At 38.3% G+C, this 27589-nt stretch overlaps 3 protein-coding genes across 3 annotated transcripts; 2 read left to right on the plus strand and 1 right to left on the minus strand.

Annotated features, from left to right (window-relative positions):
- Positions 1 to 2639: 2639 nt before the first annotated feature.
- Positions 2640 to 10402, plus strand: LOC137197147 (max-interacting protein 1-like). Its single transcript, XM_067610325.1, has 6 exons — positions 2640 to 3200; positions 4446 to 4548; positions 4822 to 4851; positions 6200 to 6314; positions 8560 to 8731; positions 8906 to 10402. The coding sequence occupies exons 1-6, from the start codon at positions 2972 to 2974 to the stop codon at positions 9067 to 9069; spliced, it is 813 nt and encodes a 270-aa protein (XP_067466426.1). The 5' UTR covers positions 2640 to 2971; the 3' UTR covers positions 9070 to 10402.
- Positions 10403 to 10987: 585 nt separating this feature from the next.
- On the minus strand, positions 10988 to 15949 carry smndc1 (survival motor neuron domain containing 1). The gene is made up of 6 exons (XM_067610324.1): positions 15792 to 15949; positions 15274 to 15393; positions 15005 to 15147; positions 13819 to 13974; positions 12776 to 12929; positions 10988 to 11964 (listed from the first exon to the last, which is right to left on the minus strand). Exons 2-6 carry the CDS (start codon positions 15391 to 15393, stop codon positions 11827 to 11829), a joined length of 711 nt encoding a protein of 236 aa, XP_067466425.1. The 5' UTR covers positions 15792 to 15949; the 3' UTR covers positions 10988 to 11826.
- Positions 15950 to 18072: 2123 nt separating this feature from the next.
- LOC137197145 (alpha-2A adrenergic receptor-like) lies at positions 18073 to 19819 on the plus strand. Its single transcript, XM_067610323.1, has 2 exons — positions 18073 to 18196; positions 18348 to 19819. The coding sequence occupies exon 2, from the start codon at positions 18553 to 18555 to the stop codon at positions 19756 to 19758; it is 1206 nt and encodes a 401-aa protein (XP_067466424.1). The 5' UTR covers positions 18073 to 18196; positions 18348 to 18552; the 3' UTR covers positions 19759 to 19819.
- Positions 19820 to 27589: the final 7770 nt, after the last annotated feature.

A 27589-nucleotide genomic window follows, 5' to 3' on the forward strand; every position in this document is an offset into this window, starting at 1 on the left:
CTCTGTTCAGTGATAATTGACTGTGTGAAGCTGTATAATCAGTCTTCAGCCATGATATGAATGGGTGTTGTCATGGTAATCCACTGAGAGGGGGCCGCGGAGACAAAGAGGGGATTTGGTGTCTCCAACAGGTGTTCATGTTGGGGGAGTGACAAGATCTATACCTACACCACCCCCGTCCCACACACCTCTCACATAAGATGACATAATGAAAAGCAGATTGGGTCAAAAGTAGTGCATTTGATTGCAAGTAAAAATTAAGAATAATAACATTTTTTATATTGAACTAATATATTGAACTGTTCATTTTCTCAGGAATTATCTCAAAAGCAAGGCCAGCATCAGGATCCAAACTTGTTATCTCTAACAATCCCTTACAATGTGTGGATGACAAAGCTTAGCGCTGAGCTCTTCCTTGTCCTGACAGTGCTAAGGAGAGGACGGAGCAGGTGACACACGTCTGGCCTGCTGGAGTGTCCTTCTGCTGTGACCTCAGGGCAAAGTGCAGCCATTGTTTTAAAACAACAGGGGACTGCTGCTGCACAATGCCTAATCTGAGACCATCATCTTACAGACCACCAGCATGTGAGAGGATAGCATCAGGACTATGTCGTCATAGATAGATAGATAGATAGATAAATAGACAGATAGATAGATAGAGATAAAAGATGTCTCACTTTCAATAAAACCCAAAATGCCTTATACTCCCTGCTGTGTGATACCCAGCAAGGGATGTTTGGCACATTCTTTCATAAACACACACATACACAGACCAGCACCGTGTGACTTTGCCTCCTCTGTGACAGCCGAGCCACTGGTGTAATCCTCAGGCTTTTCAGATTACTCCAGTTGGGGTCACATTCTACACCAACCTACAGCGGGTCAGCTTTCAACACTGTCGCTATCAGCGTGCCGCACGCACAGTTACTCAGTCTGCACACAGGCCTCACAGCACAGATGAGCCTTTTCCTGGTGTAATGCTGTCAGTTTTCATCCCTCCACTGAACTCTCTGTCCGTGTCTGACTCTATCTATCTTTCCTTTTGAGTGCATGGCTTGCAGTAGCAGAGGATGATGTCTGAATGTATGAAAATTGTGGTTTCATATGTGGAAGATGCTCCAGTAACAAAAAACATGCATATTTCAAAAATAGACCTGCATTTGTTAGGATTTTATAAAGCCCCTTCACATCTGTTTTTGCTACTAAAGTGACTGTCTCTGTTTCAGTGTTCAGATCAGGACCGTCTGTGTGTGTCAGGCCTTGCCAGGCGGCTGAAATAGACTCCATGGGAGGGTGTACTCTCTCACAGGCGTCCGTTACAGGCCTGGCCACATCTGCAGCGGGCCAGCCATCTGCACCCATTGTCTCAGAGGCACAACACAGCCCTGCACGCATGGCTGGCCTCGTAAAGGCAGGCCCTTTCCCCTCTGTCCTCCTCCACCCCTCACAATCTGGGGGGGGGTGACTTCTTAATCAGTCAAAGAGAGCATCAAGCTACAAGTAAAATCAATTTCAAGGTTAGTTTTTCTAACGGAGAGATAACTTTTAAAGTTTTTAACTATGGATGGGTAAATAAAGTGTGGTTACTTTCACTATCATAGTTAATTCTTTTCCCCGAATTGAAGCAGTCCCTGAAAATGTTATCTCTGTGAATTTAGATGAAAAAATAAAAATTCATAACACACCCAGAGAGGCTTAAATTAAAACACAAGACTTCCAAGAAAGACACTGGGTTTATTGAGGGGTAAAAAAAAAAAAAGCTCAAACTGCCTCTATAATCATCTGAATGACTCACTCACATCCATGGGGAAACCTCCTGAACAACAAACATTATGCACAATTTAATTTCTATTTAATTTTATTTACAGTAATTATCATTCCTGAACTGTTAATCAACTTGCATTTGCACTGCCTCCATTAGCACATAATCTATCATAGTGACAACTCTCTGTAGTAGTTCTGGTTGCTAGACTATCACTTCACTGCTGTGTTTTTATTCCTTTATTCTTGTGTGAATTGGTGTTTTGTATGCATCGTATAAGCTGCTGGATGCCTAAATTTCCCTCAGGATAAGTAAAGTTTCTATCTATCCATCTATCTGAACACTTGCTAACTTTGGGATCCAGCAGGGAATAAGCAAATTAACTTATCACATCAGACACCTGAATGCAGAATTTTGTTGTAGCAGTTGGACCAATATAGTGAACAATGAATCAGCTTTCAAATCTCACAATGTTTATTTTTTTTCTCTGTGACAATGAAATGGGGGAAATTGTGAGATCAAGAAGAATCTAATTACTCTAAACTTGCCCAAATCCACAAATAACAGAAGAGGAGAAAATGTTACTAACAGATCAAAAAGTTTGGGAGTAATATTGTGCTTCTAAAATTTAAACCCTGATGCCCCTCAGCAACACAGAGGCCTCAAGTGATTACACATTTATAACTGAGGCGAATCCTGGCAGCTGTCCCTGATGTGCAGGTTGCACTATTGATCAGACCTGACACTGTCTACTGCCATGTGGTCTTAATGACTTATCACTTTTAAAGTGTCTTCACATACACTAAGACATGGCCTCACTGTGCACAAAAGCAGCCCTAATTTCTCCCAATGATTCAGTTTAAATCTCTACTGAACTTAAGCAGCATTGTTATAAATGAAAGCAGGCATGTTTTTTTTTTTAGAAAGTCACTGGGCAAGTGTGTTATTTGTTGCTCTCCTGCAGTATTGATAATGAGGATTTATTATGGCACGGTTGACAATGAATGCAATGTGCATGCGTTAGTGGGAGGGATTATCCACCAAGTAGGGCAAGTGGCTGAGGCTAAGGACTGCAATTCCATCCAGCCTGGTTCATTTCAGTCATCCGCTCAGTGCACAGACGGGACAGGGAGAACAATTTCAGCGCTGCTTATTTGTCTAACCCCCTCATATACACACTAAAAGAAAAAAAAACAGCCTAAAGTGAAAATGGTAAAGTACATGCGACAACATAGCGAGCTGAAACCCGAAGAGGTCCTGTCGGAGTCTGATGCGTCCACGGACCAGCAGGATTTCGGAGAGATGTCCGACTATTCTTTCAGCGACGTTTTATACTCCAAATGTTCCGCAATGGACCAAATCGGCACTTTTATGAAGAACGTGCAAGTGCTGCTCGATGCAGCAAATTACATAGAAAATATCGAGAAGAACAACGGAAGTAAGTAAACACGGGCTGTTGGGAATATTAACACGTAATGCGCCGGCCGAGCAGACAACAATAGAGGCGAAGGCGACAAAAGACGCGCAGCGGACAGATGAACTGGCCCGACAGCAGCCAGTCAGAGCCTGTTTCACTGAAACTAACTGCAGGCTAATGGAGACAACACTTATAAAACAAGAACATTTGAAGACAAGAGGGGATATTTGCTACATTTGGAAATCAGGAAGCAATTGCATCGCCTGAGACTGATTTTTTTTTTTTTTTTTTTTTTTTTTTTTTGTGCAACAATAGCCTGCAGCTAAATGATCTGCTCCCATTTAAACTGGTCTGTGCAGCCCATGAAAGACTTGCAGTACATTAATTATTTTTATTAGGGCTGCATATGTGCACATATAGGACAGTATATGTAGACATTTATGGAATTTAGATTCCAAATTTCCCCTTCAGGCTAATTAGCAATCGCAGTTTTTTGCACCTCCTGTCAAGATTGTTCCCGTTCGCTCAAAATATCGCATTCACGGACCCTATTGCATAATATATAAATCATGACTTAGAATTTTTTCACGATTAACATTTCTAATTCAAAGCCCCAGCTATCGTTTTCAGAGGCAGCTGCGCTTCCTTGTGTGTGTTGTTCACATGGTTTCCACATGGAACAAATTGTAAAGTTTCCATTGGTCCGCACACATGTTCCCAGCGCGAGAGTCACTGCAGATACCCAATCAGACGCAGGTTCATGTCTGACGTCGTATGTTACTGGGAGGGAGGGTTCATGGGACTTGTAGGCGTTTTATGTATCAGTAACAATACTTTGGAATAGAATAGTTCACTTTAGAGGACTTTAAATGTGTTTTGATTAAAAATTGTTACTGAAGACCCACTAAGAGGCTTTTTTCCTTTTAATGTTGGCTGTTGTGAATAAGAACATATTGGCAGATTCATACAAGATACTACATAATTACATCATAAATGTTAATCATAGGAAAAAAAAAATGCATGAATGTATTTAAATTAACATTTTATACGATGGATTATCTGTCTGTTACACTGAGGTTCTAGTTCTTAAAATGTAATTCCTCGGATGTGTTGCCACCGGTCACATATTAAGATGTCGTTTGGAATTCAGGCCAAATGAGGTCACATCCATCATGCAAATCCAAGCTTGGGTGAAGCTTTTCGCTTGTAGCACATGTGTAAAAACTGAACAATCTTTGTAATCCTCTTTATCTTTTTCATCACCAGAATGTGAGCATGGCTATGCCTCAACATACCCTGCCACCCAGACTACACATCAACAGAAACAGCGTAAATTCAAGAACAGGAAACTGGACAGTCTTCACAATAGGTAGGTTAAATGTAAAGCATTAAGATCTTTAACCCAAATGTCAACATATTAACATAGTAGAGGTTAATAATGATTATATTTGTCTTCATGTGTGTATAGATTACAAAAGTGGCTTTAAATCATCCCTGCAACATGTTTGGTGGATATTCTTGCATGTGATTTATGTATCAGTTTGATTATTAATATCATATTATCAACATTGTAGCATTATTTTATATAACTATTGTATTTGTATTTGTAACAGTTTTCTTTATATATTTATAATCTCAACAGGTCTGCACACAATGAACTGGAAAAAAATAGGTGAGTAAAACAAGATCTTAGTTATCTTAAATTTCTATTTGCAATCTTACTTGAATGAACTTTTCATATATGTATAACATATTTTGTTAAAAAAACGTTAAGTCATTCATGATGGAAGAAAGACAAAATTTCCCTGGTCTTTAAACTGCTGTAGCAAATGAGGTGCACAGGGAGTTTATCTCGAGAGCCAGCTGTCTCACAATGGAGCTTCAAGCTGATAAACCAAAAGCTTTCTCCATTCTGCCATGTTTGCATATCTTGGTGCTATGCTAAATATGTTGACCATACCATTTCAAAATGTGCCGTGGGCCTGTGAATCAGCTTATTATCATGACAGGGCTTTTAGAAAAAAAAAAGCATTTTTATCAACAACTTGGAAATTCATCTGCTGTGTAGGATAGCAGTGTACATTTTGCAAGGTAAATTCAAAGGGAGGTGTAATGCAGCCTCAGTTGCTGCACTGTTCCAGGAGGACATGCAGACATTTTCCCAGTCAGCAAATGGGAACCGTCTGTTTCCAGACAACAGGGCTCCTTCCTGAAAGATTCTCAGCTGCAAATGTAACAGCAGCTTGCATCTACTGCCGCAGGATGAGGCAGCCATTGCTCCAGGCAGGAAATAAAATGTCAGGACACATCTATCCTAAAATTAAATACTCAGGTAATAAAACAAACCATGTGTGGGAGAATTTTGGTTTGAGAGATGCAGTGAGTGATTTGGAAATTTGATCCTCAGGAAGGCAGTTTATTTCATTTTGGACAGTTTTGGTTTTTTTTATTGCAAAATGGTGGCCAATGCAGAGAGAAGCGATGACATCACAACTTGACCTACATTTCACTCCATTATTTGAAAGGATAGTGAGTGTCCTTTGCCAGTTTCTGCATTCATTCAGACCACAGGCCCAGAGGCCTCACTGGATCAGAAACAGAGCATCGGGCTGACCTCAGCAGCTTTTAAATCTGGGGCCAGACAGATCCATATGTAATTGCAAAGGAGTCAGATAGAGTTGCTAACCAGCAAAATGGATAAACAGATAAATCAAGTGCCTGAATACCTTGACTGTTACATTGCTCATCATAGATGGATTAAAGGTATCATGATAAGAATTGATCTGGGCCAATCAAATACTCGTTTGCCTTGTCTATTACAGCGCTAATCAAATTGGATAAGTAGGAAATATAATCTGACTAAATCAGGATCAGCGCAGCAGACAAGAATACATTAGTCTGGGAATGTATCTTTCAGTTTGTGCAGTCGATAAAGCCGTGCCTCATGAAGAATCTTGTATAATGCACATTATAAACCATGTAAGAGAAATGACTCTTCTTGGTTGCGTCTCCTCCCCCAGACGAGCACATCTCCGCCTGTGTTTGGAGAGGTTGAAGTCTCTCATCCCTCTGGGACCAGACTGCAGTCGGCACACCACACTGGGACTGCTCAACAAGGCCAAAGCACATATCAAGGTGTGGTAGTCTAAGACAGCCATTGTAGATGGTACCATCATGAGTTTAAGGGATACATTCTGATCATTTTTGTGCTCAAATGTAATAATGTAAACATTCAGACATCGTTAATTTTATTATTTTCACCTGTTTCCTATTGTGACATGTCAAAATGGCATCAGTGCAAAAGGCCTCTTACTTGTGATGTCTTATAATTGTATTTAAAATGAAAAGTCAAAAAGCAAAAGTGTGTCAGTATAGATCTTACAGATTTCTAGAATTAAGATATCTGGCTGCTCTCTTGAGTAAAAAACAGTTTATGTCATATTGACAGCAAATATAGATCAACAGGACTACAAAGAATGACTTTGATATGGAAGGGAGGGACCTACTCTCCATTTGATACCTATGTGAGACCCAATCCACAGTGAGGGCTTACAAAACATAAGCCTTACCAGTCAATAGACTGATCCTGTGTTATAATTTTAGAACAAAATTGTATTTTAGTATCAAAGCTCTCAGTCTTGGTGGCCCCACAGTCTCCGGTTTCTCCTCGAGGTACAAACTGCTGTGCTGTACTGTCCATCAGTGCTGCTCCACTTTCTACACAAAAAGCTTCAATATCAGCTTTAGCCTGAAATTCATTTGAACTTCAAAAGTCTATACATTCTTAGGCATGTTAGGATGAAAAGGCATCAGTTGATGAAATCATAACATAGATCCTACTTATTCTATAATCATTGGTGACATGGTATAAACACCACAAAGAGCAGAGAAAGTTCAATTCCATGTATAATGTAAAGAGAAGAGACAGCACACACGTTTTATGGGCAAACTACAAAGGATTTGATGCGAAATCATCTCATTTGGGATTTTAGAGGTGGTTAAATGAGTTATTGACTATGTAAAGAAGAGAGGTTCGGGAGTTTCCCCATGCATTTATATACATTCAGTTTTCTTGGAACCATTACATGAACTGCATCTTAAGGCACTTTGGCCTCAGTTTTGTGACATTATGGTGGCTGCATGGTTATTTCAGTTTTTCATTCCCTTTGAACAAATCTCCCGTTGGTTGTTGCCAGGATTGCCTTGAGCAAGATCTGAATCGTTAGTCTTTGATTGGATCATGTGAGAATAGTACACTGACCACTGGTCTAAAGAGCACCATATTTGTCCTGATTGTTAGAACAGCCTGCCTCAGTGTGTCAGAACTACAGGAAACTGACGATAGGCACAAATGATCCAGTAGTGTCAAAACATCCAAGATTCAACACATTGGTTCCCCTGATGGCTGCAATCTGACCTAGATAAGTGTTTTTTTTTAAATACAGGTTTTTCTAGAGCCTAGTCTGTGCAGGCTCCAGCAGTCAGCAGTGGTAAGCAGTTGAGGGATGATTGAGGGCTGCAATATGAAGGCAATCCTGGCAACAGTCTGTGGGACTTTATCACGGTGGGGGATGATGAATAAAGTACCTATGATGTCAACTGTTGACTTTGGACTTGGCTGTTTGAAGTCCAGGAAATGTCTTGTCTAATGCTGCTCTGTTGTAGTTTTGGAGCCAGAGGTTATATAGTAAGAATAAATGGGTGGAGAGGTGTAACCACAATGAAACTCATGACTGCAGAAAGGAAAAAAAAAACACGCCCTGTACAGGAAAAGATCAGTGCCACTGCACTGACCGAACCCCATTCAGAAAACAACCACTTTATTGTATTGTATTTTTGATCCTACGAACCTCCTCAAATAATACTAAACACTATCAGTCTCACCTTTAAGAATGTATTCTTGCTCACAAATTACAACAGTTGGAATAATTTCATAAACAAATCTCTATTTGCCTGCCATTTCTAAAAATTGTAATCAGTATTTGTGTTGTAATATCCAGCTGCAGACACCACAAGAGTTACCTGTTTTTTCCACCAGCAGTAAATCTTGTTCAGTATTTGGCTTGCAAGCAAAATGCTTGGACTTATTGCTGTGCTACATTTGCATTAATCAGTTATTTATGGCACAGTCAGATGTGATGAGTGGCATCAAGTGATTATATCATCTTATGATTATTTAGGTTCATAGTACATCTTTATGACTTTGTTTTTTGTTAGCTTGACCCGACATACTTTTAATGAGCAGTCTGTATATGTTTGAGGTATACAGAATGGAACAGACAGGAACACCAACACATTGGATCCACACTCACTGATAGTCTTGATTTTCTTTAGGTGTCTACATAACAACACAAGCTCATATGCAATTCCCTCTTTTCAGAAACTTGAAGAGATGGACCGGAGGAGTCAGCACCAGCTGGACACCCTGGAGAGGGAGCAGAGGCACCTACAGAGGCAGCTAGCTCAGCTGCAGACTCTTGGAGAGAGGGAGAGGGTCCGTACAGACAGCCTGGGCTCCCGGATGGACTCCGACCGCTCAGAGTCTGACAGAGGTAAGCATAGATCCGATATCTTTATTCAAGACCAAATGCATTAGCTAAAAAAAAAAAATCTAATTTCACCATATACACTTTGGCAAGGAGAATTTTGAATGTTTAGGCTGGCATGATTCAGAGAGCTTTTGAAAGGATCTGATTCTTAGCTGTTTTGTCTTTGTGTTTGAACAGAAGAGATTGAAGTTGATGTGGAAAGCACTGAGTTCTCCCATGGAGAAATGGACAGTGTAAGCACCAGTGGTGCAAGTGACCTGGAAGACCACAGCAGCCGGCAGAGCTCAGCCAGTGATGAGGGCTACTCCACTTGCAGTCTAAAACTGGCCTTCTCTGCTTAAAGCACCAGCCTATACTTTTAACTTCAGCTGCAGTCTTTTATGGCTTTTCAACAAAGTACCAGCCTACAGCTCCATTTTTCCCCTTGCAGTTTAGGTTAACTGTCCTCCGAAGAAGAACCAGCCTCAACCCCACCTTTACCTGACAAATGAAACGTCTACTCTACCCAAGAACCAGCCTTAAGTTCAACTCAGTCTAAAAGTTTAAAATGTCCTGCTTCCAAAAGTCAATGGGGCGCCTTTACATCAGAAACATTTTACACAACAGCGTCAAATTTAACTTCTCTGGCAATATACAGTTTCAAAGCTGAAGCTCCAACTTAAACCAATCACCTGAATGTCCCTTTTCCTGTTACCAGCTTGAATCAACCATACCTGCACTCAATACTGATCCTATTCAGAACCTGTAGAGGACACCCATGATCACAGCAGTGTCCAACACTGAAAGGGCAACTCTACCTTTAAACACGTTGATCCTCAGAAACCAGCAAAAAAACAAAAAACAAACAAACAAAAAAAAAAAAAACACAAAAACCCCCAATACCAGCTAGAAGCTCACCATTGGTAAGGTTTGCTCCATTTGCCTTGTAAAAACATTGCCCTTTTTCTTTGGATAACATTTATATATCCAGATGGCACTTCTTGTCAGTGTACAAGCCAGTGGCAAGGGCTACAATGTCTGCATTCCAAAACGTTTATTACACTTATATGACTTCTGCTTTAGGACCCACAACCATCATCGATCCACGTGGCGTCCCTCTTGACTGAAATACAGTTGTATCCAAACAGGTGGTGTAGTCCACTCTTGTTATTCTAATTTATTTTGCATATAATTATAGTATTTATTTTTGGTATATTTAATTGTACTGTAGCTAGGTCTTGGTCATGCTTGAATGAAAAAAAAATACCCTAAATAATACTTTTTTTTTTCATTGTTTTTACAATATGTTTAACAAAATGACTTGACATAAACTTAATCCCCAACTGATGCATATGCAGTGCTACATGTTTAATGGCATTTTGTTGAAAGAATGACACATCTCTTTCACAATGTGCGCAAATTCAATGTCATTTTATTTAGACAGTAATAAGCTATCTCACACTTGTCCAAGCACAAGGCTAAAGCAATAACGCGTCTAGTTTGATCATATCGTTAATGTCGGCTGTATTTAGCACACTGTTCTGTCCGTCCAACACCAAATTGCAGTTTGCTAGTTTTCCACTTGCTACGGTAGTGGTATGAGTTATTAATAATCAGCAGTAAAAATGTAATTGATTTAAAAAAAAAAAAAAAAAAAAAGCTATGGTGCATGTATATTGAATGTAGCCTTTCTAATCATGTTGTAATGTGCTTTGGATTGACAAGTCTTAAAAATGTCTGTAGCATGAACAAGATAAACACTACAGAGTGCTAATTTTGGTTTATACTTCAGTGTTTAATACTGTATATTTTTTGTATTGTAGCAGAAAAAGTACAACTTTGAATCCTTGAAATTTGGAGACTTCCCATTAATAACTACAGTGTCTGTTTGACACACAGGGTTGCGCTGCTGACCTGTTCTAATCCATGAAACCAAATTAGACATTTCAATATGACCATTTATCTGCATTCTTCTGGTACAAGTCCTAAGTAGATCACCACCAAATTGTGTCTTAACATGGGTATATGACTCTTGCACAAGTTCCTTGTTACAGGTCTTTTTCCCCCCCAACGTGTTTGGGAAATTATAAAATGCACTATGAAAAAGACTTTTGTTAAGGAAGTATGTCAAAGCACACCCCAGAATGTTTTCTCTTGTGCTTAATCAGCCATCCAAGGTGACTTTTTTGCAAAACACATGCTGCTGGTCCCCTGCTAATACTTTGTTACAGTTCCTGATAACTGTCCCTGGAATCTTAATAAACCTCTACCACCAAGACATAAACCAGTGTTGTTTTTATTTGGTGAGTTGCCATTATTGTTCAGGTTTTCAACAGGTGTCTGGTATTAAACTGACATAATGTAGTTAATGTTGTTTGAACACAAATATAACTTATTATTTTTTTTATCAGGTCTGTAGTTAACACTGTTCATTGAGCATCCTGAACCAACAAAACTGAACATTTCCAACAGGAAAACTTAATGGTGGAATAGCTGCAATGTGCTGCTCATGACATGGACTTATTAATAATGGTACAAGTCTTCACTGCCACCTACAGGATCTGACATAGCCACAGTGTAAATATCATGTAAAAACAGTCAAAATGAGGTGGAAGCAATTATTTATAAAACTGAAAACAAAACAACGTTTATTGTTACCGTAATATATATATACAGAAATTTAAATGTAAATTCAGCCATCTCAAATTAACATCATTATTAATGTTCGTACTCCCCAAGAACTGGTCAGTGTTTCAAATCCAGCCTCACATTTACACACCAAATCTCTTAACTGTATAGTTATAGACATTTTAGCAGATATTTGGCCTCATGGAATCTGGAAACAAACAGCAAACTCTAACACTTTCTAAAGACCACTTCCTGTTTTTCACACATAACAGGTGACCTGGTTCCAAATCAGGGAAAATCCCATCTATTTGGATATTTTTGTTCTACCTACATAATATATAGGAAAACTACATCAATATTTCAAACAATAGTGTGCAAGCAATTCCTTTCAAAGCTTTCTTTACTTGACAAACTTAAATCATGTATAAACACAATGGAAAGCACTGATACAGCTAGTATACAGTGGATTATTATATACAGAATATATTAGGTCACTGTGGCATTAGATGTCTGACGTTGTATTTTGACGTGTCATGATACTGGGTCATTGGCTTGTCTGCAATACCACATGTTCCCACTCCCACCTTTCCATTTACGCTTTCTGGAGATGCAAATATGCTCCTCTTCACCTACAAACAGAACAAATATACCATTAATAGTGGTGACAAATATAAGACAGTTGATTATTAGACTGCTTTTATATGTATGTATTACACACAGGCACACATATATAATCTTCCAGGAGCAATTAAAAGACAATGTGCCACTAGTTTCAGGTTACCCAGCCCTAAAGTCTGGTACAACACTGCTGTATGCAAAGCCATGTAGCATGAAGGACAAGGAGTGAATGAGCAAGTGGGGTTAAACAGCTCAAATCCTGCTCTGATGTCTGTCAACATTCCCACTCAAAGATTCATGCAACTGTGTGAATTCACACTTTTTTTCAACAATTTGTTTTAACCAGTGTACTAAATTCTGATGTTAGACAGCAATCCTTCAGGTAACTTAAATCTTGGCTGTACAAGCTGGTTTGAAATGAAAGATTTATGATCCCCAGCTTGAAACTGTAAGGGTCCCTAATCAAATTGTCAGTGGCTTTTTGAGTTGCGCTAAGGCCGTTACATGCCACAAGACAGATTAAAAAACCCAAACTGCAGTTTCTCCAAGTGTCTCTGCAGTAGCTAACATCTCTCTGGCCCTAATCAAAATATAAGTGTCTTATGTAATAGCAAAATTGCTGTCAATCTGCCTTTCACTTTGAGTTGTATTGTGAATTTGAATTGTGTTATTTAGCTTAAAAAATGGCTTCTCAGTCAGACATCGTTTTAATTAACAGATTGGGCTGTTAAACAATGTTTTCGCACAATGTACTGTACCATGGGGTTCCCAGCACTACTCTTAAATAAATCCAGGACCTCCTAAAGAAGGAGAACAACTCACCTGTCCTTTCTTGTTCTTTGAGTAGGCTTTGTTGTTGAACTGTTGCCACTTGGACTTTTGTTCCTCCCTCTCTTGCTCCAATTCCTTCATCCTCTGTACCTTCTTCTGGGCTTTCTTCTTCTTATACTCTCTCTGCTCTGCTATCTGCTCTTTCCTAGAAAGGCAAACAAAGAAGAGAAACATTTAAATTCTGTCCATGATGTACAGTCATAGTCACAAAACATGCTAGAAATCATCCATACTGAAATAGCTGCTATTCTGTATTGAATGCTTCCATCAGTACAAGCTTTACACTTTGGCCATAACTGAAATGATCTTAGTTCACCATCAACAGGCCCAGACAAGAGAGTCTTAGTTTTGTTACAATACAGTACAGATTTGTATTGTCTAAGGAAAACTGTGCTGACCAAATGTTTTTATTTGATTTGATTTTAAAATGTTATTGAATTTTATTGTCTATTATAATAATTAAGTCAATAAACTGACTAACCGTGCATGCTTCTGCAACTCTGCTGTCAAATTGTCAACTTAAAGTTTGGAAACAGAAACAGATCTTGATGGACAGTTTAGGAGAGATTTGATGTTTCCAGAATGGCCATAACTGTTTTCCGTTTTAATATTGGACACCAACCAAAATCCAGCAAGTGATTTATTTGAGCGATCAGGCCTAGAAAGGGTTCATGTTGAAGGTGAAAACTGTCAATCGTCTATTGTACAGCCCACTCCAAATGAAAACTAACATCAAATTCATCCACGTTGTTATATACAATATATAGTACTACAACCAATTATATTCTCACTGATGCTTAGTTTAAAGAATTTTGGTCATGTGGTTCAAAGAAAGCTAGTTTCAATTAATAGACCACAGACGGTCTATTAATTGAGGGTTGAGGGTGTAAGATGAGATGAGGGTGTAAACAGAAATTAAAACAATTCCAGGAAGAACATACATGATTTTCCCTAAAATGTTCATAAGATTTAAGCAGAAATGTGGGTGTACGCACATTTAATGAGTGAGAAATCCAAGAGTTTCTAGTTCATACCTTGATTTGGGCTTCCCATCGTCATCAGGACGTTTCCCCTCCTCTAGGACTTTGAGGTTCTGCAGAGGGATCACTTCAGCATTTCCATAGCCAGTAAAGGTAACAGCTGCAGTGTCGTTTTCTCGGTCTATCTCCTCAATCTCTGCCTCATACACCCTGTCAAAGAATCACGTCTGTAAGCAGGTGAGTATGAGTCAAAGACTCAAGCCCTAATTCATAAGCAAAGATTAACATTAATATGCAAAACTTAGTGACAAGTAATTCAGTGTGATAGGTCTATAAGGCATTCTTTGGACATTTTATGTGAATATATTTTACCCCAAGAATATGAATTTCCCCATAACCGACATTTGTTTACCTTTAGGTCCAACATGCATGAAATAACATTACAGTTGCTTGGCTTCATACAGTTTTAAGTAGATTATTTGAGGAAAACAAATATTGCTTCTTTGTCGTCTGACATTTCTTAGCTCATGTTAGCACCACTTACCAGATAGCTCACAAGGTTATTTTACAACAGTCAACACAAAGAACAGGAGCAGCTAGCCACAGAAATTTGTTAATATGTCCATACAGTAATACCTTGAAATGATCAAGAATTGTGTTTAATATCTCTGCCTTGTATTTTCTATGGTAACCAAATAAATAATGCATTAGAGAATACATCCCATGCATTGTTTGGCTAGAGCTACTATGTAATATTTATATTTTGGGACTGAATCCAGTCCTTCTGGTCAATCTCCACTATGTTTAGGGCATCCTCTTGTTAAGTTTTTGTCCTATCTTTCCTTTTTTCAAAGGCACAGTCAAGATATGGGCCATTCTATTCAAATTCTGATTAAATAGTCATCTAGTACTGCACAGGCCAATAACATGTTTTAGCGCATTTAAAAAAAATAATAATTTAAAAATGATGGCTTCTTGTGACAGACGGCTTTTTTCTGTTCGAGGGAACAACATGTGGAACTCTTTACCCACAGAACTCAAAATGGATCATGACTGGAAACATTTTAAACTCATGTTAGTTCATGCTATATATTTGTCCCTGTACAAATAGACATTACATAAACTAAAAAGGGTGGGCAGGACCTAATCCATAAAAACACTAATCTAATTCAGACAAAGAGCATTATAAAGCATGTTATTGTATGAAATGTTTTCATGAGAAGAGGCTGGTGACACTCACTGTCCGTCCTGGCTCCACACAGCCAAACACCTGTCCCCCAGTTTCCAGGTGTGCTTCGGGGGGACAGTGTCCGAGCCATTGGCACTGGAAGCACCATCAGCGGGCTGTGAGGTCAGGAGGTCTTTTGTCAAATCGATGACTTCCTGCGAGAGGGGAATAACAAACAAATGGGAGTCAGTAGTTCATGGAGAGCGTACACAATCCCACACCTTCCAGCACAAAAAACAAAAACAAACAAACAACGTTTCTGAGGTCCCATTCACACAAACCTGTAAGTCTTTTTGGAGTTTAAGAAGGTCTTCATTTTCTGGGTCAGTGGATAAGGCGACTTCTACTTGCTGCAGCTGTGCTTTGTAGCTGTTTAGCTGTTTCATCAAGTCGTCCGACATCTGAGTAATGACACAGGAGACAGTTTTATTCGACAGTTTGCTCGGTGTATTCGCACGTGTACGATCAATTACAAAAAACTAAACATCTTACGTTAACGTTAGCTATTGACGTTAGCTTGGATTAGCATTAACCTAACACACACATTGTAGTTTAAATTAACAGCAGAAGTAACGAAACCCTTGTTTATTAACAATCAAACAAAGCTGTTATGTGTTACAACAACATTCACGATGGCTTAAATAGGTTCAAACGATCCCTCGGCCCTCTTTCGTCGACGTAAATTTAACGTAACGTTAGCCACGATAGCTAATGCTAGTTACTAGCGGCCCAGGGGCAATCACAAACACACAGGAACAAGCAAAAATGTAAACAGGCTAGGGTTCGTGTGTAATCTTACCTCGGTATAAATGCGTTTGATCGATAAATACTGTAAGCATTCAAATCTTAACTCGATAATTTGCCCAAAGCCCTTGCTCAGAAGAACAACAGTGCGCTCTCCTTCCTCCTCCGTACACAAATTGCAAACCGGAAACCGCGTCGACGACGTTCTCGCGATAACACGACTGATAGCGTCCCCAGCGGCCCTTTTTGCAACAGTATTTTCGGTCTGTTGTTTATTTTCCCCATACTGCATATAGTTAATAATTACATATGAAAAGGGGACACTAATGTATAACTACTAACACTGCGACTAAACCTATACTCCCCGACTTTAAGTAGGTAGATAGATAGATAGATAGATAGATAGATAGATAGATAGATAGATAGATAGATATTAGATAGATGCTTTGTTAATTGCAAAGGAAACATAAAATGTTACAGCAGCCAAAAATAAGGTAAAAAAACAATGAGGCAAAAAGGTAAAAGAAAAAAATACAATTAAAGGCTAAATTCTATACAACAACTAAATAGACTAACTCAAATATATAAATAAATAGAGCAGAAAGAATAGAATGGTCAGATGGATACTGCTACAGTAGTAAGGAGGATTGTCCATGGAGTGTACTAAATTGAGTGTACTAAATACTGATACTTGATTATTCTACACAATGTATATACATGTGATAACAGCATATACAGACAGATGTGATGTAAAATGTCATAAAATAAAAGTCTAGGTGAGCAGTCTGTCTGTCTCCACTGTCAGAGGAGTCCCCTCTCCAAACACAGAGGAGAGTCATTGTACAGATATGGTAGTTGGCAGGAATGACTTCCTGTAGTGTTCTTTGTCACAGTGGAGCTGAAAAAATCTCTGACTGAAAGTGCTCCGCTGTTTGCCCTGCAGGTCATGGAGGGATGCAAGATGTTCTCCATGATGTACAGTTTGTGCAGCATTCCACTCTCCACAACCAGCTCCAGTGTATCCAAAGGAGTCCCAAGCACAGAGCCAGACTTCCTGATCAGTTTGTTCAGCTGTATTGTGTCTGTTTGTCAGACCAAAATAAAGTTATGAATTATTGATTGTTGTCATGCACTCACTAAACAAATCCCGATAGGCAACCTTCTGTTGTCAACTGTCTAGCACATTAAGTTCTCTCTTATAAATACATACCTCAATGTGTTTGTCCCACAGACTGCCAGCCGGTAGCCTCTCACTGATGTCATAACTCTTACATAACTAATGTGACCACACAAAGAAAGAATGAAAGACAGAAGTTATAAAACATGCCGGCCTCTTGTACACACTGCTAAAGGACACAACAAGAAAAATAATATATCAATTCATTATAAGGTAAGCTCTCTGTCAGATCAGTTTAGTGATGCTCTTTTATATTGAGGGAGAGGTTACTTATTAACTTCATTAATGATTTCACAATATTAAAATTATTACCAGCCAGCCTTTATCTTGACCTAGATCAGTGTTTCCCAACATCAGGGCTCAAGATGAATCTAAAGGGTTGTGACATGATTACTGGAGTATAAAACAATCAAACAAAAATGTTGCCGCTTAAAATTGTGTCTTTTTTAGACTTTTTTCTATTTTTTTTCCTTCTTGTGAAATAATACAATATAGTTTTTAGTAGTAGACTAGTACCCTTTTCACAAACCCTTTTAATAGTGTGATGAATAAGTGTCATGAAGTCATTATAATATGTGTTCTGAGTGCTAAACAATATGACATAACAAGTGATGAATGCTGCTCGGCATGCTTGTAACTACTTTATATAAACACACTGTTAGGTGGTAAAACAATAACAAATGCAATGAAAAACGCTACCTGAAGTGTTCCAGGGGAAAAAAAACACAAAAGGTCTCAGTGAATCATTATACTTCAGACAAACTTGTGATTTTTTTGTTCTTTAACACTGCTCTTTCTATTCCTTAGTACTCCTATTGATTGATCTTTATTGGTCCTGTTCTTCCCTGTAGATTCAGATATTATTTCAAGCTATTTCTCTTTTAGGATAGATCTCATCATTTTGTCTTTGAAATAAAACTACAAAACAATATACAGTAGAGTGTTCTCTTAATCCATTGTAATCTAATAGACTACACATATTACTTCTATAAATCAAAAATATTGTCAATGTTATAATCAGCCAGTGGTTTCAGGGTCTGTGAGCAACACCAAATTGCTTTTAAATCTCCGGCAGCAGATGAACCCCGCCCACTCCCATTCTCACTGAAGTGGAGCCAGCATCACAGATCTTTAGCGTCACATCAAGCCCATATAAAAGACGTACTCTCCACTTCACAGCCACAACAGATGAAAAGATCTGCCTGAGCCAGCACTGTTTGTAATTTCAGTCTGTTTTGTGAAATGTCTACCAAGGGGATTAACTGCAAGTTTTATTCTAAAAGGTTGGTGGATGAAGAATTATTTTTAAAGAATATATCAATTTTTTAAATGATTTGATGTGGGAAGCTGGGAATATATTTCCCTTGATTCCTTTCATTATTTTTTTTTTTTGCCTTTTTAATGTACAGAAACATTTCTTGTAATTTTTTCCAGCTGGTGTCTATTTTTCTCACTGACAAAGAGGAAGGAAGCACAGAATTCTTCCAACAATATTTTACAGGGAACAAAATGAAAAGACTCATTCTCTGATGCTTTGTTCTTGAATGGATGCAATTAATAGACTGCTGGCAAGCACAGCGTCCAGACCAACTAACAGAGCACTGTTCAGACAATATCTTCGACACAACAGCTAATCCTGATGGGTTGTTTTAACTCCACTAGCGGAAATGAGACTTTGCCTGGCAGGCACCCTTACACTGTACAGACCTCTGTGCCTCTAACAATCCTGGTGGGTATCCTCATTCTGCTAACTGTGTTTGGCAATGTGATGGTAGTAATTGCTGTGATCACAAGCCGAGCCCTGAGAGCACCTCAGAACTTGTTTTTAGTCTCTCTGGCATGTGCAGATATCCTGGTTGCCACTTCAGTGATGCCATTCTCTTTGGCTAATGAACTGATGGGTCACTGGTACTTTGGTAAAGTGTGGTGTGAAATCCACTTGGCTTTGGATGTGCTCTTCTGCACCTCATCCATCGTTCACCTGTGTGCTATAAGCCTGGACAGATATTGGTCTGTCACTCAAGCGATTGAGTACAACATGAGAAGGACACCGCGCAGGATTAAATGCACAATCTTCATAGTATGGGTTCTCGCAGCCATTATTTCATTCCCTCCTCTTATCACGATGAAAAAGGATGAGGGTAAAGAAGACAGCCCTGAATGTAAAATCAATGAGGAGAAATGGTACATCATATTCTCCAGCACTGCCTCCTTCTTTGCACCTTGTGTCATCATGATTATGGTGTATGTTAGAATCTACCAGGTTGCCAAGAAGAGGACAAGAACCCCGCTAGGCGAAAGGCAAAGAGAAAGCAGGAACACAGAAAACACAAAGTGTGGTTTGGACCCCCTGGAGAGAAAAGATGGAGAAGGGAGGAGGGTGGAAGCGGGGGAGAGTAGAGAGGTCAACGTGATAGATGTGGATGAAGAGCCCTCCTCGTCTGATGGGAATGAAATCACCCTGTGTTCCCTGAAGAAGAAGAAGGGTATGCAGCCGGTCAAAGTGACTCAGGTGAAGCCTGGAGAAACCTCTCCAAAGCCAGAGGCGCAGCCTTGTGTGAGAGGGAGCAGGTGGAAAGGAAGGCAGTACAGAGAAAGACGCTTCACATTTGTTCTGGCTGTGGTCATGGGAGTGTTTGTTCTCTGCTGGTTCCCCTTTTTCTTCACATACACGCTCACTGCTGTGTGTGACGCCTGCTGTGTCCCAGAGACATTGTTCAAAATGTTTTTCTGGTTTGGTTACTGCAATAGTTCACTAAATCCTGTTATATACACTATATTCAATAATGATTTCAGGAGGTCTTTTAAAAAGATTCTCTGTAAAAGGGACAGAAGAGGTTTATAAATAAGATTTGTATGTGCACATTTGAAAAAGCTGCAATTTTGGTCATCTACATTAAGCCTCATACCTGTGTAATTAATAAATTACATTTATTAGAAGATATTTACTGAATATTTGTGTTTTTTGTACTTCCATGTCAGTAAATGGTTGTTTTGAAATATTAAATTATGCAGACGGATCTAATGTGCAATTTGTTTTATAGCTAGTATTAAACTATAACAACCTAGGAGTTTAGACTTTGACACTGTACAATTGTAACAACATGGATGACACATTTTCAACACGTGTTTACATGTACTTGTTCGGTACTGCCGGGTATTATCTGTCATGGTTTCGATACTCAAGTCTTTTTCACACTGATATTAAGTGTAAAGCATGACAGATGCTATGATTTAAACCCAGAAAAGAGAAAGATAATTGTCACACATTACTTTTAATAGAAACTGTGACAGTGGAAATAATAATGTTGGTAATGTAAAGGCAGACTTCTAAGGCTCACATCACAGTATTTATCAGCTTTTCAAATTGACAGTCCATATGTTACAAATACTGTAAATCCACTGAAATGTCAATAGTTTGCAAGCAAACATGGCTAAAAATTTCATTTTGACTAAAAACTACTTGATGTGCTGTCTGTAATTGCCCTCAGAATGAAAGAAAATACAGATTTAGACAAGCAGCGAATTGTAATTGCTACTGTATCATAGATTTAAATAGATATTTATCTTTGTACAACAGTATAAACAAAAGCAAGAGCATATGAAAACAAACTGCATCCAAAAATCTGTTATCCCCATACCACCCACTATCCCCTTCTCTCCTAACAAGCACAAGAACAAGACAATTTTATGAAAAGAAAATTATGCCTAGGAGGAACGGGTGGCAGAACAATATTGAATGCAGTTTATCATGAGTTATAGCCCTTCATATCAGGATATCATTAAATCTTCCCCTGGAGTCAAATAGAAATCATGCAGCAATAGAAATATGAGTGGCTGCCGCAAATTACACAGTGAGTTTAATATCCACACAAGCTTATCAATGTGTTGTGTTCCTGGATCTGTTATCACTGTTCCTTGTCTCTTCTCCTTTTTGGCATGGTTTTCACAGCACTGTAAACTCTTGTTATATATGCTTCTCTTCAACAAATAGAGTTTTAGACCTATATAGATATGAGTCTGTGACCCTGAAATACAGTAAAAGCACCATAAATAATTGCTTTAACCTAGAAAACATTTCCACCAACCACTGCTCATACATACAGTAAATTACTGGGTGATTCCCATGACTTGCTCTCTGGGACTCTGGTGTTTTGAGATTCCTGTGGTACACATGTTTGGGTTCAACCGTCTCTGTGAGTCTTAAAATACATCTATTACTTACCACAGATGGTAAATCATAGACATAGTATCTTGATGATAGAGTTCCCACGAACAATCTGACACGAGAAATATTAGAAAACATTGGTATTTGAGGTTTTGTGGCGCTGAGAATTTACGCAAGATAAATCTCTTTCCGTGAGGCTGTTTAATCTTTGCAGGGCTTTGTTTGAACACTGATACTGACATATGGTGTCAATAACTGTACAGGAAAAATCTGGTATAACAGCACTTGTAAGGAATGATTGCTGTAATTAAAAAAAAAAACACACACTCAAGCAGATTATTGCAGTTGTTGGGACATTTTAACAGAAGTACAGTAGCTGTTTGTATTAATACTAAGCAATAAACACTATGTAACATTTAATACATAAGATATTTGCAAGACAATGCTTAAAATATTTCGACTTGGCCTCGATCCACGGCACATCAATGTGTCGTGAAAGATTAAAGTTCATCGATTGCAATCTGAATGCATTCTTTAATTAAAACGACAACTTTAATGGAGTCTGTAGCTATGCTTGAGCGGCAAGACGCATACATTACAATTTTAAAGCACATGCACACCGAGCGATAGAAAGATTAAATGTCAGAGTGCCTATTACATTACTTGCCCAAAGAGAATAATGAAACAGTAAAGATCAGCGGTGTTGACTGGCAGTATCTCATAATTAGTTTGTTAAATGGAAACCACAGAAACACTGGCGACATATAGAATTAATCACGTCTTACTGAATGTTTTTAAATGTGTAATGTTTCAGTGAATTTAGTCTTCAATCTTCAGTGCCTCACTCCACGTGGTTGTAAATTATGGTTGGTTGCAAAATGTTAACAGTTGGTTACTATTGCTATCCTCAGTGTGTACGCACACACACACACACACACACACACACACACACACACACACACACACGCCCACTTTCGCTGTCTGCTCAGACAATGATTTATTTCCCTCTCTAAAGTCCATTTTAGAGCAACACAATTTATACCTGTGACACCACATCTTATAAAACTATAGCTTTATAAGCTGCTCCTGGCAGGAGTTCCCACAACTTTCACACAGCTCCCCAGTCAGTCTTCATTTCCTTCTAATTCTCCCGCCTACAACTCAATAAGTGCTTTTTAAAGCTGCTGGTCATGTATCTCAAAAAGGCTGGTGAACCAAAGGCAATTAAAGACCAAAGAGAGCAGACTGCATCCCAGACATACTGAGTTTGTCAAGGCAGGATTGCACAGAGTCAGACAGAGGCATGTAGACCATACTAAGTAAGTTAACTAAATAACTTAACTATTAGCTGGTGATGAACAGAGTGATTTTAATTGAATGTTGGGTCATTTATTATGGATTGAATACAATGCATCATTAACAGTGGGGTATATTATACTTCCTCTCTCTTGAATTGATAAGGATGCAAGATAATCAAATTATATTTTGAAGGATGTAAGCAGCAGGAAGATCCCGTTTCATTTGCTTCGTGCAATCTCACTCTGTTACTCTCTCTACTCCTTCTGCTTGCTGTTGCATCAGAAATGGAAATGTTACTCAATGAAAAATCCTATTTGAATCTCTAGTTTTTGAAACTGTTACTTATTGAACTGCCATATTTCTAGCTGTCTAAGTATGCGGAGGGTGTCTGCATTATTGCAAGACGTGAGAATCTTGAAATGACCAATCAGGGCCTCGTTTCCCAAAAGCATCTTAAGACTAAGATAATTGTAAAAAAAAACATTTTATGCACCTTCTTTCCCAAAAGAAATGACTGACTTCCTCATGCTCATAGGAGGCTAATAGCATCTTAAGTAGCTCCGCAACTAGCACGAGGAACCAAAAAACTACATGTTTAATTTAAGTTTTCACTGTTTTTGTATATTTTTAAGTCAATAGTTTTTTCATGAAGACTGATGTTCTTTGTTAAGTGACGTTTGATGTAAAATGAACAATGTTGATATTTAAATTAGGAAGTAAAACTAAACCAACACACATAAAAAATTAATTAATTAAACAATTGATCTGCCAGTTTGTACCGTCATCATCCTCCTCCTGGAAACAAGGCCATGTCAGACTTATTATTACTGATTTATTAGAAGATATTTTGATTTCCATTCCTTGAGAGAGGGATTGTTGTGATTTGCGCTTTTGTTAGTATGTTCACTGTTTTAGCTCATCACAAAAACAGAACATGCTCTTCTGAAAAGGGCTGAAGAACCCAGGGGAACGAGGACCCCACTGGGAGTTAAGAAAGCCAGAGCACATGGATGATGTGGAAATTACCAAAGACAACAAATGTATCAACAAATGGAATTTCGTTCTCTGGGGACAGTAAGTACAGTCTCCACTCATTTATGCTTTTGTTTATAATTTCACTCTGTTTCTATACACCACAGAAAAAGATTGTTAAATTATTCATGACAGATTCCTTTTCCTCAAGCTAATTAATTGTGTTAAGAGAAAGCTTATTAAAAAAAACAATCATCAGATTAAGCTAACATGAGTGTATTTCGCTATGGCTGCTGAATTTACCTAATTTATTACGAATTTAGCTCAGGCCCTGCTGTTTTATTGCAGATTGCAAAATATAAACCTGGTCCCTCTCCCTGTATGAAGTGATTCCTGCATCCATAAATAAATGCCAAAAAATACAGTATATGCATGGGTAATTTATTGGCTTAAAAGAATGAGATTTAAGGTTTAAAATAGTCCATATTTAAACTTATGTTCTGTGGTATTTTTAGTCAGTGGGTGTAATGAAGTTATTCCACAACAAATAAGTTGTAAAGGCTTTTTTTGCCTGGACTCCCTGTGTCTATTTTTGTCGAGTCATTTTGGGCATGTTAACCTCTTACCAGGCACCCAGTTTTTGCACACAAACCCAAAAATAATGTACCCAAAATACAATGTAATAAAGTCATAACCCTGGTCTCAGTTAAAAGGTAGGTCTTTAAATTCTACAACCCAAAAGTCAGAATGAGTTTGACTAAGTGATCTTGAAAATAATGCCACCAAAGTGTCCCACGGGTGAGACAGTGTCACTTAACAGGTTAAATGAATCTGTGACAACATATTTTCTAAATAACAAAATCTGCTTTATGAGGTATTCAGAAGTCCTCTAACCTTCTTGTAGCAACAGGACTGCCTTGTGGGAGAGTGTGTGAGGGAGACAAATGAAAAGAGAGATGGTAATGGGTTGAAAAGAATAGAGGCTGAACCGTTATAAATAGTCTCAAAATATGGGTCTTAATCATTTCTTTTTAGAAATCAGTCACAATAAGTTAACATTTAATTAAAAAAAAGGGTGCTAGTGTACACAATAGCGCTAATGAGTTTAAAGACACTGATTCTCCTTATCAAAAGTACAGATGGTCTGCCCACTCCATGCACCATCTGTAGCAATGCTTTCTATGCTCTGCAGCGAATCCTCATTGATACCAAATTAAGCTCTGGTAAATCTCCTGCTCCGGACAGCATAATTCTTTCTTAACCATCTTGTCCTGTCTGTGCTATCGACCGTTTACAACTGCTGTCTGGCCTTTTCTCCTCCTCAATCTCAAGCTCCTCCACAGCCCCCCCATCACACCCCACACCCACAAGCTCCTAGATGTCATCAGCTACAAACATATACCCATACAAAGTAAACACAACTCTCGATCAAGCTAACCATCATTGTAGTTTATCTTTCCTCACCAGCCAGCTGTTGTGGACAACAGTTCATCCCTCAATATGCTGTCAGTTAACACACACAGAGAAAGCTGTGAGACAATATCTCTATTGGCTCTCCACTTCTCCTTTTCGTCATTGATATCTACTTTAGAGTGTCAACATTGTCTCTTTTACCTCATTTTGACAGGGTCTCAGGCAACAAGGGAAATGTTCCGACTACTCTAATCAGAAACAATATCTGATTATTTGAAGTGAAAACAGGACCTTTTTCTGCACAGTTACTGGACATAGACCAGACAGGCACCATAGTTTAGGCCAATCAGCATGTTTTTCTTCATTTCTAAATAGTTCCTAATTTGCATGTATTTGTTGTAAAGAGAATGTTATTTCTAATGTACTTTTATGTTTGTATTTTCTGTTTAACATTTCTTCCAGAGATGTGAACAACATATGAACAGACTGTAACTGGTGTTTGTATGAGTGAGTTTATTCAGTTTGCCTTAAAGGATAATTGTCCTGCATAATTGGATTACTGTGTGTAATGAGAAATTACATAGAGAAACATTTTCCTTTGACATTTGTCTGTTTTGACTTAAACAATCATAACAGAACATGTTATTTTAGTGGCAATGATGAACTTGATGAAATTATTTACTTTTGACAAAGGACTTCAATGTTTTGAGTAAGTGGCTGCCCCTTTGCAGGACAAATGAAGTGTTGTGCTGCTCAGAATAAAATGGTGTGGTGATTGCGCTAAATGTTTTTTCCAGGTGATTTATTGTGACAGATGGCCTTTTTTTCAAGCATTAGAAATATAGAAGGTAGACTGAAGATTTTCTCAGCACTTCGACTCCTGAGAAGGTAAATCATAAATTTATGAACATATGTCCTGCATTTTGTTCTTGATATTTTAAGTAGTCTTTGTTATGGGTGTTGCTAGCAACAATTACCCTTAATACTCTAGCTAAATAATTAGCAGAGTATTGGTTTGTTGATAACCTCATTTTAAATATGGAAAAACTGTTTTGCTGATGACAATATTATTGTTCAGCAAAAATATATAACACAATATATAACATTACTGTAATGTGAATGACAATATTAATGTTCCTCCCTGTAACTAGCTGCTATGTGCCTCTCATGTAACTGCTAACTTATCATGTTTAACCTACACTTGAGACTTGTAAAGTGCTAGCAAATGTTTAAGCAAATGTTTAAGCAAGTTGATGGCTTGACAACACTCACTGGTGTTTTCAACACATTAAGAAAAGACGTTCATTCAATTGGAACAAAAATAAATTTGGTGTATGCAGCGAGCCATGAAGTTATTTAGGTTAGCTAGGTAACCGTTATCTTGTTTCCCATGTTGCCATACAACGGTAGCCAGAAGTGACACTTCTTCCTACATGATTTGAATGACTGTGGCACGACGCAAGTGAAATGGTGAAGTGGCTTTTAGGGTTTGAAAATTTACATTTTTAAATTTATTTTAAATTACAATATCAATGTGGCTAAATTAACATAATTATAAAATGTTCAGCTTTGATGGTGTGTTGTACAAGAGCAAACAAGGAGATATACTTCTGGCAAACAAGTTACCATCTTTTGCGTGATCCATTTGATTGAGTCACATCTAAGAAAATGGGTGAAAAAGCGTCTTTATTGTGTGTCCCATGTCAATTATACCTGATATATTTTACCAGGTGAAGGTGGAGTCATGACAGAGTTGAGTGACATTTTGGGAAGGCATAGATCAGGCACCAGGTAAACAGCGTTGGAGTGTTTTACTTTACTCTTGTGAAGCATCTCCTGGTGAGGGCATCCTTTCATCCACTGGTTGTTCCATCATGTGGCTGATTACAGCTGTGTAGAGATGAGTTTACAGCTTGAATCCTGAGTGGAAGTCAGAGTTACTTGTTTTTGTGCCAACATTGCTTAATAGTAGGTTTTCTGATACCATTTTACTTTTTACTTTATTAATTATTTCTCTTGTTAATGCAAAACAGGATATGGCTTTTTTTTTGCCTGGAAGATGATACTTCTGATGATGGTAGATTAAATGTGATAATCAGAGATAGACTTCCAGATGTTAATTACTAGTTTAATTTAATGGGAGTGACTTCCTTCCGTTGGGCTTTGGTCCATTATATATTTTAAAAATGTAAATGTTATCTGTCACCATCCTACTAGTTCCTCGAAATCCCATTTAACGTTAACTAATATAACTACTGGTATTGTATTGTATTGTATTTATTTATTGGGACAGTGTGCAGTTTTTAACATAAATGATGCACTGCACCAGATATAGCTTCAAGTTAATTTTCACTTGTAGTCCCTTACAATTAAAACATATAACAGCACAATAACAAACAGTACAAAGCAAAAAAACACACAGGACACATTATACAAAATACAAAGCTACACACAACAGCACATCACATACACCCACAATGTCAACCAGAAATCAACAATGCAAACATGCCAAACCAAAAGCAAGATTATTTGAGAAGACCATCAGATCAAATCCAGACTCAGTGACCACAGAGCTGAGCAGCCTTCAGAAGATTCCTCAGCCGGCTCTGAATGCACTGATTGAACTGCAGCTCTTCATATCATCAGGTAGGACGTTGCACTGAGTTGTAGCTTTCACAGAGAAAGCTGACTGTCTTTTTGATTTTGACAGATACAGTTTCCCTTTATGTTTGAGCTGCTCTGAGTTTTTCTTGTCAAGCTACTGCTCCTCCTGATTTTACATCTTTATAAAATCACAAGCTATGCCAGTCCTTTGTTTCTAGTT

The sequence above is a fragment of the Thunnus thynnus genome, chromosome 14, assembly GCF_963924715.1.
Source record: "Thunnus thynnus chromosome 14, fThuThy2.1, whole genome shotgun sequence".
NCBI lineage: Eukaryota > Metazoa > Chordata > Actinopteri > Scombriformes > Scombridae > Thunnus > Thunnus thynnus.

What these genes read in the sequence shown, in the direction of transcription:
- LOC137197147 (XM_067610325.1), top strand. Translation starts at nt 2,972, where the DNA reads ATGGTAAAGTACATGCGACAACATAGCGAGCTGAAACCCGAAGAGGTC. An exon ending in TATCGAGAAGAACAACGGAA is followed by an intron (nt 3,201 to 4,445) that starts GTAAGTAAACAC and finishes TTTCATCACCAG; the next exon opens with AATGTGAGCATGGCTATGCC. An exon ending in AGGCCAAAGCACATATCAAG is followed by an intron (nt 6,315 to 8,559) that starts GTGTGGTAGTCT and finishes CCCTCTTTTCAG; the next exon opens with AAACTTGAAGAGATGGACCG.
- smndc1 (XM_067610324.1), bottom strand. Translation starts at nt 15,393, where the DNA reads ATGTCGGACGACTTGATGAAACAGCTAAACAGCTACAAAGCACAGCTG. An exon ending in AACTCCAAAAAGACTTACAG is followed by an intron (nt 15,148 to 15,273) that starts GTTTGTGTGAAT and finishes CCCCTCTCGCAG; the next exon opens with GAAGTCATCGATTTGACAAA. An exon ending in GTGTGGAGCCAGGACGGACA is followed by an intron (nt 13,975 to 15,004) that starts GTGAGTGTCACC and finishes ATTCTTTGACAG; the next exon opens with GGTGTATGAGGCAGAGATTG.
- LOC137197145 (XM_067610323.1), top strand. Translation starts at nt 18,553, where the DNA reads ATGGGTTGTTTTAACTCCACTAGCGGAAATGAGACTTTGCCTGGCAGG.